This window comes from Gopherus flavomarginatus, chromosome 1, assembly GCF_025201925.1.
Source record: "Gopherus flavomarginatus isolate rGopFla2 chromosome 1, rGopFla2.mat.asm, whole genome shotgun sequence".
NCBI lineage: Eukaryota > Metazoa > Chordata > Testudines > Testudinidae > Gopherus > Gopherus flavomarginatus.
The window spans coordinates 360,213,135-360,231,199 of record NC_066617.1 but is presented as its reverse complement, the minus strand read 5'-3'; the positions used below and the strand labels follow the sequence as shown (position 1 = coordinate 360,231,199).

General features: G+C 50.6%; 1 protein-coding gene across 1 annotated transcript in view; it reads left to right on the top strand.

Annotated features, from left to right (window-relative positions):
• The window catches only part of MOGAT2 (monoacylglycerol O-acyltransferase 2), a 44,512-nt gene extending 27,593 nt beyond the window's left edge, over positions 1-16,919 (top strand). Inside the window, exons 3-6 of the mRNA XM_050930949.1 lie at positions 8,964-9,168; positions 12,393-12,567; positions 13,170-13,369; positions 16,765-16,919. Coding sequence (XP_050786906.1) covers positions 8,964-9,168; positions 12,393-12,567; positions 13,170-13,369; positions 16,765-16,919 — 735 coding nt within the window. The remainder of the gene's footprint in view (positions 1-8,963; positions 9,169-12,392; positions 12,568-13,169; positions 13,370-16,764) is intronic.
• The last annotated feature ends 1,146 nt before the right edge of the window (positions 16,920-18,065 follow it).

Below are 18,065 nucleotides of genomic sequence, written 5' to 3'. Positions count from 1 at the left end.
CCCTCCGTCCCGGGCAGCTGGGAACCTGGCAGACCCCGGCACACGGACCAGCCTTTAGCACACAGCTGAGCTGGGCCACAGCTGTGTGCTAACTGGGCCGCATGCAGCCTGTGGGTTGAGAACCGCTGCTCTACATGAACAAGGGAACAGCTGATGAAACCATACACATGAGACTGCAGAACCGACCTATGCAGAATGTGGGGTCCTCTTGGCTTCCCTGATCAGCTGACTCCACTTTACCATCCCTCTGGTGTGTCAGCCGGTTGCCAACATTTATGTCTCAGCAGCCTTTGCGCTTGTACCCATTAGCTACTTCCGAGGCTGCTGGGACATACATGTCTATGTGCAACCATATCATGGAGGCTGATCTGTAATTCTCTGGGTTGGCAGAGTAGTAGAGGGGGCACAGGGGAAGAAGGTTTACCCATGTGTTAGTGAATGTGCAGCTGTGGGTCAGATTAGGGGGATGCAATATCAGCTCTGTGGAAGCATGATCCTTTTGCAACCACAAAGGCCTAAAGTTGATACTGTGTACAAGTCAGGGTGTGCCGCTCACCTAGAGTCCTGGACATGCTAAGGCAGCCTAGCCAGGCCTGCCATGGCAGAACCAAGATCCACGAGTTTGCATTCCCCGGTGAGTCTGCGGAATTATGGAACCAGATTGGGAGAGGCTAATGCACTAGGGAGTGGATGCCGATGGGGCTCATTAAGCTGGGGTGAGCTGGTGGGCAGAGAGAGAGGACAGAAGAAGTGAAGAGTATGGCGGGAAAAAGTGGACCCAACTTGAGCAGGGATTTTGGCCTACAGTTTCTACCATGTCCACTGCTTTTGGGTCACACATTAGAGACACCTGATTTTCAAAGGTGCTGAGCACCTGCAGCTGTTGCTGGCCTCAGCTGGAGTCAGGGGCGGCTCTATGTATTTTGCCACCCCAAGCATGGGAGTCAGGTGGCTTTCAGTGGCTCAGCTGCAGGAGGTCTGCTGGTAATGCGAATTCGGCAGCATGCCTGCGGGAGGTGCACCGGTAACGCGGATTTGGTGGCATGCCTGCAGGAGGTCCACCAGTAACGCAGATTCAGCGGCATGCCTGTGGGAGGTCTGCCGGTCCCACGCCTTTGGCGTACCCACTGCCGAATTGCCACCAAAGTCGTGGGACTGGCGGACCTCCTGCAGGCATGCTGCTGAAAGCAGCCAACTGCCGCCCTCACGGCGACCCGCAGGCTGCCCCCCGTGGCTTGCCGCCTCAGGCACGCGCTTGCTGCGCTGGTGCTTGGAGCCACCCCTGGCTGGAGCTGTAGGTGCTCAGTGCTTCTGAGTAACATGACCCCGTCCCTCTCAAATTGGACATCCAGCACTGGAGGCACCCGCAATGAGTGGATGCTGGGTTGACAATGTGGCCCTTATTGCTCTGCTTAGACCCCAAGAAGAGGAGAACTTTGACTGGGCCCTGTGTATAACCCTGAATTACGGGAGGGTCGCTTTACTCTTGCTGCAAGTCATGGGACAGCTGAACAGGTGAGAATACATATTTCTCTTAGGGTAACATCATCTGTATGGGCCCAATCCACAGCCCACTGAGGTTAATGGGAGCCTTTCCACTGACTTCATTGGCCTTTGGATCTGGCCCTCCATGAGGAAACCTACATTGGGAACAGATCTTCCAGCTGATAGGATTATAAAACACCAGGATTTTCATTCTGGTTCAGCTCCTGCCAGAAGGAACCTGCAAAGAAAACAAATGATACGGCAACAGATAGCGCAATTCAAAATGCAGTGGCTAAACACAGACGTGCTATAAAAGTATAATAAATCACGGGAAAACCTAAAAGGAAAGCATTGCAGGAGCGCGATAAGCCACCAGCCATAATGAGAACGCTGTGCAACCAGTGATAAATTAACTGCACGGGAATCAGGATTTGTGGGAATCAGGGATGGAAAAGAACTGTTTGGTTTTATCTAGTCCATGCCTCTGGCTGCTGCGTGTTTGTTCCCTCTAGTGTCTGTTTGTGCTGTGTCCAGTCTTAGGAGGCATAAATGGACTATTCTTGGGGTTCTGGTTGCTCATATTGCAAAGAGGAGTCAGGGGAGGGTATCCCAGAATGGAAAAGGTTGAGAACCGCTCAACTGTTCCACAGTCTAATGTAGCATTTCTCAAATGCAGCCACCAGGGGCTTTTCTTGCAGACACAGCCTTCTGGGTGGTGATCGGGGAACGGCTCCCCTGGAGCCACAGAAGCAGAGGGCTGATGTGAGTTCCCCATCTTCCCCAGGGTGGTGGGGCTCAGGCTTCCAGTTTTAGCCCCACTGGGTGGCAGGCTCCAGCCATGTGGCGGTGGGCTCTGGCCATAAGCTCTGTCCCCTGGCCCCTCATGCATCACTCCAAGTCCTCACTGCCTTATCCAGCCCATCACCCCCAGCCCCACTGCCGCCCTACCCATCTCCCCATTCAAGACTTAATTTGCCTCCCGGCTTGCCAGGGCTGAGTAAGTCTGCTGTGAAAAGTGATATTTTTGTGTTTCTTAATATCACTTTTCACTGCCTCCCAGCTAGCTAACTAGTCTACTGCCGTGAAAAGTAGAAGCAGACTTACTAGCCAGCAAGTCTAAAAAAAAAATGTGTGAGAACGCCTGACATCTCATTGCAATGAAATTCCTCCCACTATTCAGCCTACATAATGCATGTCCTTGGCCCACCATCAGCCCTACTCCTTTCCATCACTGGGGTGAAATCCTGAGCCTATTGAAGCAATGACAAAACTCCGCAGAAGGGCAGGATTCCACCCTTCGTGTTTGCACCCATGAAATGTTTCTACATAACAACACCCTCCTCTGGTCCTTCAGCCAAATATCAAGCTGTTAATCTTTCCTTATTAATCCCTCCAGCTCCGTAATTATATCTGATTTTGCCAGTATCCTTTTGCTGTGGTGATACCTATACTGAATGTACTGTCCAAGGATGGTGTCCTCAAGGATGATGGGAGCAGGACTTTCCTTCAGCTGTGACGTCTCTATACTATGATTTGTATATCAATAGCACCTCAAGGCCCTAAACAGGTCAGGGCCTCATTGCACACACACACACAGACACACGCCCCTTGCCCTGATGTGTTTGTTCTCTAAATAGACAAGAGAGACAAAGGGGCGGGGGGAGGGGGTGTTGTCTGCCCATTTTACAGATGGGGAACTGAGGCACAGAGTGGTTAAATGACTTGCCCAAGGGCACACAGGGAGCCTGTGGCAGAGCTGGGAATCAAACCCAGTCTCCTAAAGCCCAACAGCATCCAAAATTATGCTTTCCACTATCACATCTAGGTTTGTTTTTCAGTATTCCTGCTTCCCAGGTGTCTCCTTCCTATTGAATAGTTCTCTTTGAGATTTGCATTCCCCATCACCAGCTTGTCTAAATTGGATCTCCTTTCAGGAACTATGCCCTGTGTCTCACTGTCCTTCCTTCCCTTATGGTCTGTGATAAAAATCAGTTCTCCTTGCATGACATTTTCAATAATGTTCATTTTGTAGTATATGGGTTAATGAGGAGCCTATGCAAACAGAAGCAATAGTGCTTGTAAGACCATAGTCTTAGTTAAGGGACAGGACTCACCTCAGGAGTGCTGGGTTCAAATCTTAGCTAGGCTATGGATGCTCTGTATTGCCATGGACAAATTGCTTCCAGCCAACTTTTCAGAAATGCTCACTAACTTTGTGTGCCTCCATTTTCAGGTGTGCAATTTGAGACATTTGTTTCTGGTTATCAAGCAGTTCTGGTCCCACATCTCACCCCTGTGAGCTCAGCCAGTGTTATTAGCGATGGGATATAGGTTGCAATATTCAGACTGTGAGCAGCTAAAGTCCAGGAGTGTGTGGAGTTGAGATTTTGATTTGGAGTCATCTCTCATTATTAGAGGGGCAGACCAAGGTCACACAGGACCAGATATGCTAGTGCTCAGCACCCACAAAGGGTCAGGTTTTTAAGAGCTCAGCATCTGCCGAAGCACCTAGATAAAAGGACAGATTTTCAAAAAAAACCTCAGCTCTTATTGCGATGCCTGTGGCCATCCAAATGGTGAAGTCTTCTGAAAGTCTGTGGTAGAACCAGGATTACAAACCAGATCTCCCAGTCCTCTGTTCTAACTACTAGACCACAATACCTCCCTTGGCTACAACTTACCTACCTCCAATATTCCCCTTCAGAGTTGGGGGAAATAGTCTTCATTTCCTCTCCTAAGTTGTTCTCGAGTGTTGCTGTGGCCCATTAAACAGCTATTGAGTATCCCTCCACCCCAGAGGTGATTACACGTCAGTGATGCCCCAAACCCTTAGATCTAGTTTGCCTTTCTATTTAGAAACTAGTTGGGAAGGAGGAAAGGCCTTATATAAATGCACATTACTTATAGAAAACAAAACTAGGCTACCTGAAACTGAGTGAATCATGGACATATCATGGCTACAGAGTGAAATCAGCAATCGGATCCCTTTGCTTGCTCAGCGCCTGTGCTCGGCAGCAAAGGGACTTTTTGTTCACAACCTCACCTCATTAGGAGATGGCGCGTGACTGGGTACATGTGCACTGTCAATAATGCTCCGGGACCGATGGAAAACTAGCCACAGCATAAAAAACCCTCTTATGACCTACCTGCTGCCACTGCTGTGTCTGGCTTTCTCCAGGAGCATTAATTAGCTGTCCTGCCACTAAAATAGCACCATGGAGTGGATTGATGTACTCAGAGGCAGCAGAGTGGATAATGCTTGTGGGTCTTGATTCTCTGTTAGGCAAAAGGCCCTTTAAGCTGCTCTGGGGGTGAAAAGGCTTTATGCTGAGTTGAAATGGACCCCTGAGAATAACCCCTGTGGAGTGAGCTTGCCCAGCTCTGCACCAACCCTGCTCCCAGCCTCCCTGAGTTCATTGACAAGGCATCTACCCTGCCCTGAGTGCCTATTACAGACTCACTCCTCCTGCTGTGTCGCCTGCAGTGGTGTGTAAGTTCCTGAGGCATTTCTTTCCCTGGGGGCTTTTCCTGGTAGATTTTGTTCTGCTCCTATCTTAGTGCAGCAGCCAGACACACAGAGTCCTCTACAAGATGCTTCTTCACTCCTGAAGCTGGGCAGTAAGTAAAGCTAACTGTGGGAGTGGGACTGGATGACTCAGGGAACTGGGAGCAGGCAATTTTGTCTCCAGGTCACTGAGGGTTTGTCTACACTGCAATTAAAACCCCACATACTGGCTACCCCGGGACTGCGGGGCTCGGACTGCGGGGCTGCTTTATTGTGGTGTAGACGTTTGGGCTCACGCTAGAGCCCAGGTTCTAGGATCCTGTACATCAACACTGCAGTTAAACTATCCCTTAATTCCACAAGCCCGAATCCGTTGGCACAGGCCAGCCGCGGGTGTCTAACTGCAGTGTAGACAGACCCTTGGTCAAGTCTAACTCGGGCTGGAAGTGTCCACGTTCTCAAATGGCTCAGACAAGTCAGCTGAGTGCCCAAGGCACAGTCCAAGCATCCTGAACTGCACTATCGTGTCTCAAATCCTATGAAATGAATCTGCTCCTCCCGCAGTCTCCAGATAAAAACATACCCCGCATCCCCAATTCTCCAGATATATACACCCTCCTCCTGTAAAGCCTGGGAAAAAAAGCCAGCCCTTGCAGCGCATCCAGATGGCTATCAAATGCAGGCCAGCTCCAGATAGTTGGGGGCTCTAGCAGTGATAGGAAAGGCGGGGGAGAATGTCCTTAAAGTGGCAGACATGCTGTCCCCAAAAGCTGTCCCAGCTGTTAGGAACTGAATAGCTGAGCTGGGCTGTAACTTTGCAAGAGGTCTTCTTCACCTCATGGAATGCAGCCCAAGAACCTACTGCCAACACTTGCTCACCTCCCACCTCCTGATGGCCTGGCTATTGTGTGTCATGTCCACCTCTGCTGAATTTTATGCCTGTCATTCATATCTGCTGGCCTCGATTATTGCACGTCCTTTCCTTGCAGCGTCTCCAACAAGGGGTGCCCATCTTTTAAAAAAGGGAAGATGGAGGATCCGGGGAACTACAGGCCAGTCAGCCTCACCTCAGTCCCTGGAAAAATCATGGAGGAGGTCCTCAAGGAATCAATTCTGAAGCACTTAAGAGGAGAGGAAAGTGATCAGGAACAGTCAGCATGGATTCACCAAGGGCAAGTCATGCTTGACTAACCTAATTGCCTTCTATGAGGAGATAACTGGGTCTGTGGATGAGGGGAAAGCAGTGGATATTATTCATTGACTTTAGCAAAGCTTTCGATAAGGTCTCCCACAGTATTAATGCCGGCAAGTTAAAGAAGTATGGGCTGGATGAATGGACTATAAGGTGGATAGAAAGCTGGCTAGATCGTCAGGCTCAACGGGTAGTGATCAATAGCTCCATGTCTAGTTGGAAGCCGGCATCAAGTGGAGTGCCCCAAGGGTCAGTCCTGCCGCCAGTTTTGTTCAGTATGTTCATTAATGATCTGGAGGATGGCGTGGACTGCACTCTCAGCAAGTTTGCAGATGACACTAAACTGAGAGGAGTGGTAGATATGCTGAAGGGTAGGGATAGGATACAGAGAGACCTAGACAAATTAGAGGATTGGGCCAAAAGAAATCTGATGAGGTTCAACAAGGACAAGTGCAGAGTCCTGTACTTAAGACAGAAGAATCCCATGCACTGCTACAGCCTAGGGATCGAATAGCTGGGCAGCAGTTCTGCAGAAAAGGACCTAGGGATTACAGCGGACAAGAAGCTGGATATGAGTCAATAGTGTGCCCTTGTTGCCAAGAAGGCTAATGGCATTTTGGGCTGTATAAGTAGGGGCATTGCCAGCAGATCGAGGGACCTGATCATTCCCCTTTATTCGACTTTGGTGAGGCCTCATCTGGAGTACTGTGTCCAGTTTTGGGCCCCACATTACAAGAAGGATGTGGAAAAACTGGAAAGAGTCCAGCAGAGGGCAACAAAAATGATTAGGGGTCTGGAGCACATGACTTATGAAGAGAAGCTGAGGGAACTGGGACTGTTTAGTCTGCAGAAGAGAAGAATGAGGGGGGATTTGATAGCTGCTTTCAACTACCTGAAAGGGGGTTCCAAAGAGGATGGCTCTAGACTGTTCTCAGTGGTACCAATGACAGAACAAGGAGTAATGGTCTCAAGTTGCAGTGGGGGAGGTTTAGGTTGGATATTAGGAAAAACTTTTTCACTCAGAGAGTGGCGAAGCACTGGACTGGGTTATCTAGGGAGGTGGTGGAATCTCCTTCCTTAGAGGCTTTTAAGGTCAGGCTTGACGAAGTCCTAGCTGGGATGATTCACTTGGCGATTGGTCCTCCGGCTTTGAGCAGGGAGTTGGACTAGATACCTCCTGACACCCCTTCCAACCCTGATATTCTATGGTTGTAGTCGAGTGGCTCATGTCACCTGCTGATGATCACATCAATGAAGTGGGACAGGGATGCCCTTAAAAGGGCAGATGCCGCTATCCCTGAAACAGTCCCAGTAGGTGAGAGGAAGAGGGGACTCCTGATCCACCCCCTAAAAGTTAAACATTCAAGGCAGCTGTGTGACATTTACCCCTAAGCCAGCCCAAGAAAGGGGGAAACACTTCCCAGAACCCACAAAGAACACTATGGTAAACTATGCCTGTGTAACACTGAGACACCCTGGTTGTTGTCAGCTGGGATCAAACCTGAGACCTCTGGAGCTTAATGCAAGAGCTAAAAGACACAAGCCTCTTAGCCAAGCCTGTAGCAGGCTTACCACTTGCTGATGGCGTAGCCGCTACTACAGGGGGCAAGAGCACCACATCACTCAGGCACGGGTTACCCTTGCACCTGGTCTGCACCGCCTCTCCCATGGTCACTCCTCCTAGAAAAGCTGCTTGCGTTGGTGCTTTAGCACCAGCAGGAGAATTACTTCCAATTCTCAATGCAGACAATGTGCTTTTTAGCCCAGATGCAGCTGAGCGCCACCTGCTGGTGTCAGTGGCTCTTTCTCAGCCTTCTTCCAGCATATTCAACCATTTCCCTCCTTCTCAAATTTGAGAGCTCCTCTAGCCTGCAGAAGAGTCAGGCAGGCTGAAGTGTTGCTAGGAATTCAGATTGTACCCACAATCCTTTGTCCTCTCATAGCCTTACCCCAGAGGGCCTTTGCCTTAAAGCAGAGCAGGAGCACCACGCTGCTGGGGGTAGGACACGAGGACCCAAATCCTCAAAGGTATTTATGTGTCCACTGATTTCAATGGGCGTGAGTGCTGACATACTTCTGAGGCTATAGGCCTATTGTGCACAAATTCCTTTGAGGATCTGGGCCCAGGAGCCTTCCCTGCATGCTTTGTTTGCACCACAGGGCAGGCACAGCTGCAGTCCCTGCAGTGCTGGTTGAAAAACTGGGGGGCGCAGGATAGGGAAAAACAGTCTCTCAATTTTTAAACTTTCCCACTAGAAAAGGAAGGGGATGTTTAAAAAGAGAGAGAGAGTAGAGAGCCTCTCCTGCCCCCAGCCACACGCCCCCAAATGAAATGTTTCCAAAAACTGCAAAAGGTTTTGGCTGGAAATTTTTGTCAGAAATTGAAAGATAGTGACCAAAATGAAAACAGCAAAGAATCCTGTGGCACCTTATAGACGTTTTGGAGCATGAGCTTTCGTGGGTGAATCCACTTCGTCAGATTTTTCCTAATATCCAACCTAAATGAAAACAGTGAGTGGAAATCTCCCATTTTGGTTAAAAGGGCATTTGCCATGAAAAATTTAAAAAAAAAAATTGGGGAGGAGGAAAATTTTTGAGCATCTCTAGCCTCTGTGAGTGTCAGAGGGTAAGGGCCACTCACTGTTAGCGCCCCCTAAAAGAAAAATCATGACTGTTCTCTAAGGCGAATGCCCAGCCAGGCTTTGGCGGCAGCTCTAGGATTTGTTACAAACTCCCAACTCCGTCTGTGTTATACCTCCTCATCAGTTATTGTGTCTCCAGCTGGTGAAAACGGCAGAGCTGGATCCAAGTAAGAACTACGTGGTCGGCTTCCATCCCCACGGGGTCCCGGTGGCCGGTGCCTTCCTCCATTTCTGCACCGAGGCAACGGGGTTTTCGCAGCTGTTCCCGGGGTTGACCCCTCACATGATGATGCTGACACTCTGGTTCAGAGTCCCCTTCTTCAGGGACTACCTGCTGAGCGGAGGTAAGCAGGGCCGTAGCATGGGGGCAGAGGATGAGGGGCAGTGGTAATGGCAGGTAGGACCTTGGCCCTCTGGGACCGCATGAAAAGATGGAGGTTTTGGAAGAGTTGCACTGGGGAGTCTGTTAGTGGTTTGGGTTCCTATGTTCTTTGCCATAAGCATGTACGCAGCCAAGGAGTGGAGGGAACACAGGAAAAAACCTTTGAACAAGTACAATCAGACCTTTAAATGGCCTGTCCTTCCTCAGTTTAACTTTTCATTGTTATTTATTATCTTGGTTACAGCAGCACTTAGAGGCCTCAATCAAGATCAGGGCCCTGTTGTGTTGGGTGCTGTGCAGTCACATCATATGAGGTGGCCCCTGCTCTGAGGAGCTTACAGTCTAAACAGACAAGACCCTCAATTTGCAGATAGGGAGCAGAACAGCCAGGCTAAGTGACTTGCCCGTGGTCACATAGGGAATCTGTGGCAGAACAAGGATTTGAACCCCCTCATCTGTTGAGTCCCAGCCTAGTGTCTCAGCTACAAGACCACCCTGCCTCTGTTAATTCATTGCTTGTTACAGGACACAGTTATCGAAAAGCCAACACACCCTGACATAACCCCAAACACTCTCAAAGCTGAGGATACAGCTTCACCGCTGCTGCTGATTTCAAAGGGCGAGCGCTGCTCACAAGCAGAGCTCAATCCCCCACGTGCTGGGTGGAGAATTCAGTTCTTTCATGTTCCATTTGCTTACAGGCGAGAACTTGCTCTTACTACGAAAGAGGGAGAAAAAACATCTTGTAGACTCAGATGCTGCTGCTGTTGCAGGGAAACATCTGCCAGGGAGACACGATGCAAATAAACCATCGTGCTAGAGATGTAGCTGCCAAGCCACAGGTCATGCAGGGTACATCTACATTGCAAAAAAACCCTACAGCAGCAAGCCTCATCTGACTCAGATGCTCACTACAGGGCAAAAAAAATAGCAGTATAGATGTTCCCACTCAGGCTGGAGCCCAGGCTCTGAAACCTGGGGATGAGGAAGGGTCTGTTTTTAGCCCTGCAGCATGAGCCTTGCAAGCCCATCAGTTAAACTGGGCTCAGACTCACTGCCTTGTTTTGCAGTGTAGACGTACCCACAGGCAGAGACAGAATCCTGGAGACTGGGGAAGGACCAGGCTGTGAGAAAAAATAAGCTGATGAAAATAATACATAGCACTTTCCATCTGAGCATTCCCAGCACTTTCAGAAGGAGGTTAAGTGTAATTGAAGAGATGGGGAAACTGAGTCTGGGAGCTAATAGGTGCGAATTTCACTGGAGCCAGCAAGAGTTAGACACTCAAATCCCAGTAACATTCAGTGGATGTTTCTTAGGTTCCTTTGAAAATCCCAGCCTAAGTGTCTTGCCCAAAGCCTCTCGGTGAGTCAGTGGCAGAGGCGGAATGGAATGCAGGTCACCTGGCTCTCAGCCTGCCAGCTGAGTCACAGCTGCATCTCCACTGTTGAGAGAGACATAAGAGGGAGGCAGAAACCCAGTGGGCTCACCAGGGCTGGCACCGTTTGCATTGCCTCTACAGGTGACGATAGGGTTTGTCATCCCACCAGGTCACCAATGGGAGCCCAATCCTACTCCCATTGAAGCCAGTGGTCAAACGCCCATTGATGTCAATAGGAATTGCATGCCAACCCACCTCTGTCCTTTCCTCCTCCAAAATGCTGCCCCTGTTTCGGTTTATTCATGACCAGCAGCAAGGCTTTAGGTCCCGGCCCAGTAAAGCCAGATGCATCCGCTTTGCTCTAGGCACACAAATAGTCGCACTGAAGTCAGTGGCGCTATTCGCGCACAAAGTTCAGCACCTGTGTAAGTGCTTTGTGGGATCAGTTCCTGGGTGCTTGCCCAAACCCTTTACACCAGCTGCAGCAGCACTTTCCAAGTGCTGGAGCAACAGATTCGGCCATGCCCCTGGTACCTGGAAGTGCCCATTGTACATGAACTGGCAGAAAGAGCTTTGGGGTGGGAACTGAGTGAGCAGCTGCGAATAGAGTGATATATAGCACTTTCCAGCTGAGCACGCACGGCACTTTATGAAGGAAGAGATGGGGAAACTGAGTCAGGGGAGACTAGGTACAATTTCCATAGGTGCCAGTGAGAGTTAGACACTCAAATCCCAGTAATATTCCATCCAGTGGGCACCTAACTCCGAAAATCCCAGCCCAAGTGAGTTGCCCAAAGTCTCTTTGCGAGTCAGTGGCAGAGATAGAATGGAAAGGTGCAGGAGTGGCCTGTTGACAAAAGGCCACAACAGTTCCCATGCTATCCCATGCTATCTTAATAGCGTCTTTTTAGCAGAGCCGTAACTAGGCATTTTAGCACCTGGGGCGAGCAAACATATTTGCACCCCCTACCGGGGTTTTTTCCTCATTTTTCCACCCCCATGGCTTTGCACCCTGAGCAGCTGCCCCACTCATCCCACCCTAGTTTCAGTTCTGCTTTTTAGCCTTTGTCTGTCGCTGCCTGGTCTCCGGATGCTAATAATCACATATATACCATTGTTTTCCACCATGATGCCTCCTGTACCAGGAACAGTCTCTTTGGCCACATCTGCCAAACACCTTCTCTCACCTCGAAAACCCTCCTTAAAACCCATCTCCCCAGGCAGCGGCTTCCCCTTACTTCTTCCCGTTAGTAACCCCGGACTCGCCCTCTGCAGAAATGGGGCCACAGGTTTTGCCTTGTCTTATTTAGACTGGAGACTTTTCAAGGCAGGGAACAGGCCTTACCTACCGGATACCTCCCCAAGGGAGCTCACTTTGAGGGACACCATTCATTTCAGCCCCAAAGTCATCCACATTCCACGCAAATGTGGTGCCTTCGCATCTGTTGTTGAGAAATTATTGACATTGGTGATACGGAGCCCTGACCCCGACCTTACAGAGAGTGGGATAGATCGCACGCTTGTTCAATCTCCTGCATGGGCCCCACACGTTGGGTCACTGTCACAGGGTGAGGCTGAGCCCAGATTCCCTAAAAGGGACCAGTGCACCCTGTGACTGTCCCCCAGTTGGGGTTTGGAGGGCTGGATCAACTTCTGGCGCTATAGAAGAGAGGAGGATGAGGAGGAGGAGGCTGCACCTTCAAGCACCATAGTGGAGCTGTACAAGTAGTGATGTATGAATGGCTGACCCATGGTAATTGAGGCTCTAAGTGTCGAGTGTCTCTTCTTGTCTCTGCCACTCCCAGGCCTCGTCCCATCTGACAAAGACAGTGCTTCGTACGTGCTGAGGAGGTGGGGAGGCGGGAACGTGCTGGCCATAGCAGTGGGAGGGGCCCAGGAGGCCCTGGACGCGCGGCCCGGAGCCTTCACCCTACTGCTGAAAAACCGCAAGGGGTTCGTTCGACTGGCCATGGAGCACGGGTAATGCTGTGAGCCCTGTCACTGCCCTCACGCCAACACTGCAGCAACGAGAGGGGAGGCAGGGAAACAAGGCCACACGGCCAGAGGAGGGGAGGACGGCCTGCTGGCTGGGCTGTTCCCCTGCCAGTCCCACAGCCGGAAGGAGAGCTGGGGCTGGCCTGAGAGCACCAGGACTGACGCTGGTTGGGGTGCTTCTAACGTCCACCTCCAAACCCTGTTGACGCCAGTGGGCTTTGGTGCAAGTGGTCATTGGCTTTGCTTATGCTTAAGGCCAGCACTGTGTTCGTAAAACCACGCCCTAGACAGCCCTACCCATCCGTGGCAAGGGGGAGCCTGCCTGATCGGAGCAAGATAGAGACTCCTTTGACATACAGGGGTTAGGCTAGCAGAGCCATGCCACTCCCCCGGCACTATTAGCCCTAATGGGCTCTGCACACACTGCTCTCCCAGAGGGGCAGGCGGCGGTGCCTCCGCCTTATCTCCTGCCCAATGGCAGAAGGAGAGTTCTTGCTGAGTGCAGAGCTCTGCTGGCTTCTTACGTGCACTGTCTGCTGGCTTGCTGCACTTGTGCTGCCTGCCCTTTCCCCGTTCTCCCTCCACAGGGCTCCCCTTGTCCCCGTGTTTTCCTTTGGAGAGAACGAGCTCTTTGACCAGGTCAACAACGCAAAGGGCTCCTGGCTGAGGTGGACGCAGCACCGTCTTCAACAAATCATGGGCATCTCGCTCCCCCTGTTCCACGCCCGGGACATGTTCCAGTACAGCTTCGGGCTGCTCCCGTATCGACGGCCCATCTTCACTGTGGGTAAGTTTGTCCTGGGCACATCACCATCTAGGACAAGATGGTGCCTTTGGCCACAGCCCTGTGCCTGGGGAAGTGCTTACGCTACATTAAACCCAGAGCAGCCCCAAGGGGCGTTGTTACTGAGAGACATACAGTTCCTTCCCCTGCTTTCTCCTGGCTCCAGAGTGGAGTTAAGGATTTGCTGCCAGCTTGCACAAACTAAGCCATGGCTCGTTTCAGACAGATGTCTAAGGCACCAGCTCCTGAATACAAAGAAAAGCTTGAAAATGTGACCCAAGTATAACTGATATCTGCTTGAGTCTGCAGACAGTCTGAAACAATAGCTCCAAGAGGTGTGAACTTCCCCATTCATCTGAACTCAGAAACCTGCTGCCTTCTGCAAGGATGGGCAGGGCTACAGCATAGGGATGGGGGCTACAGGGAGCCCCATTTATGGTGTGCATAGGGACCAGGTCGCTTTGTTTCAGCTCTGACCTGAGACTTTGCATCACACTAAACAGATCTGATTATTTCTGCATCCTCCGGCCAGTTCCACAAGCAGATCAGAGACTGAACAAATCTGCAGCCCTACAGAGTTTACAGGAGTGTTTAAAAGGAGCAGCACTAGGTTTAGAGAAGCAGCAGCTGAAAGAGCTGGTTAAGTACCCCAACAAAGACCCAGTAGAAGTTAGGCACTTAAATACCATTGAGGGTCTGGGTCTTGGTGAACAAACTGCAGAGAAAGGCGGTTCCTAGCACACCAGTCTGCGTGTAGCTAGATTTCCGTGGAGCTCAGTGGTTTCAGTAGAATCGCACCTGCTTTCACCGACAGTGGATTTGACCCACTTGAACAGAGCCAGCACTTGTTAGTCTAATTAAAGAGGCTATTTGAAAAGACCAAGGCTGACAGTGCGGATTGGGTTTGACAGCCTGCAATTACTCCTAATTGTTTTACAGTTTGTTTGGATCTTCTCAATGGCTTTACTTGCCCTCACACCCGCATCTTCAGGACCTGTAATTAGACAGATGGACAGCAACCCAAAACAACAGGAACCCATTGCAGCCTGACAAACACAATTAGAGTGAAGTTCAGAAAGAGACAGATATCCCCAAGGCCTTCCTGCCTGATAAAGAGGCAGCCTGTCCCACTGTCAATTTCTTGTTCTCATTGCTAGAGTTACTTAGGCCCTGTCCGCATCTTTCATTGCTTGTAATGGAAGTTAGGAGCCAAAATACCTTGGAGGCATTTCAAAATCAGTTCCAAACCCTGGGAAGGTTTTCAGAGGGTGGGTGGATAGCACTTTCTGAAAATCAGAACCCTTGAAGGTGTCTCTCCAGTCGGGTGCCCAGAAATGGAAGCAACCAAAATGACAAGTGTATTTTGAAAATCTTGACCTCTGTGGATATGCCCACACTGCCGCTGGCCCGTGTCTGCTGGTGGGGCTGGGGGCTATAAAATTGAAGGGTAGACGTTCAAACTCAGGCTGGAACTGGGGCTCTGGGAACCTCCCGTTGTGAGGCCCAAAGTCCTGCTGCAGCCTCATCCCATACACCTATACTGAAATTTTTTAGCCCAGCAACCCGAGCCCCACTAGCATGAGTCAGTGGTCATTGGCCAGTGGCAGGTGTTTCACTGCAGTGTAGACATGCTTCCCGGGCCCCACGCCTTCCTCCTGGGACTCTGTGAATGGCCTCATAGATACATCCAGCTTATGATTAAGGGGGGAGACTTTTTTGGTGATAGCCACAGTGCTCCCATGGCTCTTCCCTGGGCGAGAGCCAAGATTTCAGGGGCCGCTTGTGGCTTCACTGAGATCTTTTCTCCGTGTTTTAAAACAAGAGGTTACAAATCCTAGTTACAGTGAAGGCTGTGTGCGTGGCCTGCCAGGAACTCCAATAAAACATCCCATTTATCTCAAATGGCGACAGCCTGCCTTTGCATCTCATGGTATGCACAGATAATGTTACCTAACTCTTAGCTAGCACTCTTCATCCACAGATCTCAAAGCACTTTACAAAGGAAGGTCAGTATCATTATCCCCATTTTACAGATGGGGAAAACTGAGGCACAGAGAGGTGAGCAGACATGCCCAAGGTTACCCAGCAGAGCTAGAACAAGAACCCAGGTCTAGTTCCCGAGTTGTAGTTCAATGCCCTATCAGCTAGGCCCACCACCTCCCAACTACAAGTCCTCAGCATACAATATTCCAGGCCTGCACCACATGCGACCCGCGGGCCGCTCATTGTGTGGCCCGCGGCGGGGAATCAAAGAGCTCTGAGCTGCCTGCAGCGGCGGGGAGCCCAGAGCTCTTTAAATCTCAGCTGTGGCCAGGATTCAAAAGGCTCTGAGCTGCCCACAGCGGCGGGGAGCCCAGAGCCCTTTAAATCTCAGCCACAGCTAGGATTCAAAAGGCTCTGGGCTGCCCTGCCGCGGGGAGCCCAGAGCCCTTTAAATCTCAGCCGCAGCCGGGATTCAAAAGGCTCTGAGCTGTCCGCAGCCGCGGGGAGTCCAGAGCCCTTTAAATCTCAGCTGCGGCTGGGATTCAAAAGGCTCTGAGCTGCCTGCAGCCACGGGGAGCCCAAAGTTTTTTAAATCTCAGCCATGGCCAGGATTCAAAAGGCTCTGAGCTGCCCGCAGCCGCAGAGAGCCCAGAGCCCTTTAAATCTGAGCTGCGGCCAGGATTCAAAGGGCTCTGGGCTGCCCGCAGAGATTCCCGGTGGCGGCTGAGATTTAAAGGGCTCAGGGCTCCCCAACGCCACGGGCAGCCCAGAGCCCTTTGAATCCCGGTGGTGGCTGAGATTTAAAGGGCTCAGGGCTCCCCGCGGCTGCAGGCAGCCCAGAGCCCTTTGAATCCCGGCCATGGCTCCAGCGGGCTCAGGCTCCCCTCAGTGGCAGGCGCTCTGGGCCCTTTAAATCCCTGCCCCAGCCCCCAGAGCCCCAGGCCCTTTAATTTGCCCCTGACAGCTCCCAGCCACCTCTTCAGCTGGGAGCCCCTGGCTGATTTAAAATCAAGTATCATCTCCCCACCCCCTGCCTTCCTTTTTGGCCCACAGCTGTTTCGGTGAGGCGGCGCTGGGGAAGGAAGGTTTGTTTCTACAGGGCTGGAAGGTGCTGGGACGAGGTGTTTCCGCGGGGCCAGGAGGTCCTGGGGGGGGGGGGCGTTTCCGCGGGGCCGGGGCGTTTCGGTCCTCAGCTGTTTTCTTTGGAGTAATGTGGCTCTCGCCGCTTTACAGGTTGTGCAGGCCTGCAATATTCCATCTTGATCCCTAGCTACAATTCTGTTCAACTGGAACATTGCATACTTGAACCTGGGGCCTCCAAGGGCCAGAGCTTGGCATTAAAAACGAGGGTGGCATATGGATACCCTGGCTCATAGGATGTAGTCTTTCCTAATGTTGGTGTGTTTGTTTTCCAGTTGGGAAGCCAATTAAGGTAGAGAAGAAGCACAACCCATCCCAGGAAGAAGTCGATCGATTACATCAGACGTACATTGAGGAACTGTGCAAACTCTTTGAGGAGCATAAAACTAAATACTATGTCCCAGAGGACAGGCATCTTGAATTTATATAAGCCAGGCTGTCCCATTGTTCAGCTCCACATTTCTCCCCCATCTGGAGCATTAAGAACCTAAGTTTTGGATTCAGCCCTCTATAAAGCTAGGGGCCAGCTACAGATTTGGGGTCTGTTTCCCCAATGTCTGTGTGTGTTTCGATCCAGAGTTGGAATTTAGGCCCATCTCTCGTTTACACTAGTGCTGTATGGTACTTTCTCCAGTTTCCCACACTTTCTAATGTCATGATCACTTGGTAAGAGACGGTCAAATAAAAATCCCAGCAATATTAAAATTCCCCTTTTGTAAAACTCCTATTTCCAATTCAGCCTTAAGAATTACATCACCTTTATTAAATCACCCTGCTATTTCCAGACAGTGACGAACTAGTAAGATCCTCCCTCGCATTTAACTCTAGATGGGTGTTGTTTTCACAGGTTAGCCATGAAAACGTTCAGGCTCAAAGAAGCAGAGGTCATTGCACTCAGCCTCCATATGGGCTATTGAGCCTTTCACCGCTAGGTCGCCTTTTTGGCTTCAACAGAGGTTATGTCTGCACTGCAATCAGAAGGGGAAATTGCAACACCCATGCACATACCCAACTTGGCTTTGATCTAGCTAGCAGGATAACTGCTACTGAGGAAGAATAGCAGTTATGCTGCAGTGGCAGCGGTAGCTCCATAGGCTAGCCCTGCCCGCCCAGGCCCTGACTACATACCTGAATGGCCTTTGCCCAGATATGTCTACACGTGCTGCAGTCACACCTCCTGACTGCCATGTAGACATACCCAGAGTTATTCAGCATTAACACCAAGGCAACAGATAGGAACATCTATCCCAAGGTATAGCTCAAATCAGTCAACAATGAGCTGAGAACAGGCACTGAAAAAAGAATATTTATTCAAATTCTCATCTGTGTAAATTGCTATAATTTTTTAAACATAATTTTGACAGATAAATGTATGCTGGCTAATCTCTTCATCTGGTGCTGGTTCCTGTACCCACACTGGGTTATTTCCCCCTTCCCTGAACTAAATATAATTTACAAAGAGGTTCAGTTTCTCAGTGTCACAGCATGGTCCTGTGTAACAAAGACACCTGTTGCCATCACTGAGTGCTGTATCCCACTGGCATGAAAGAGACGAGGCCCTCTATAAAGGGCAGGG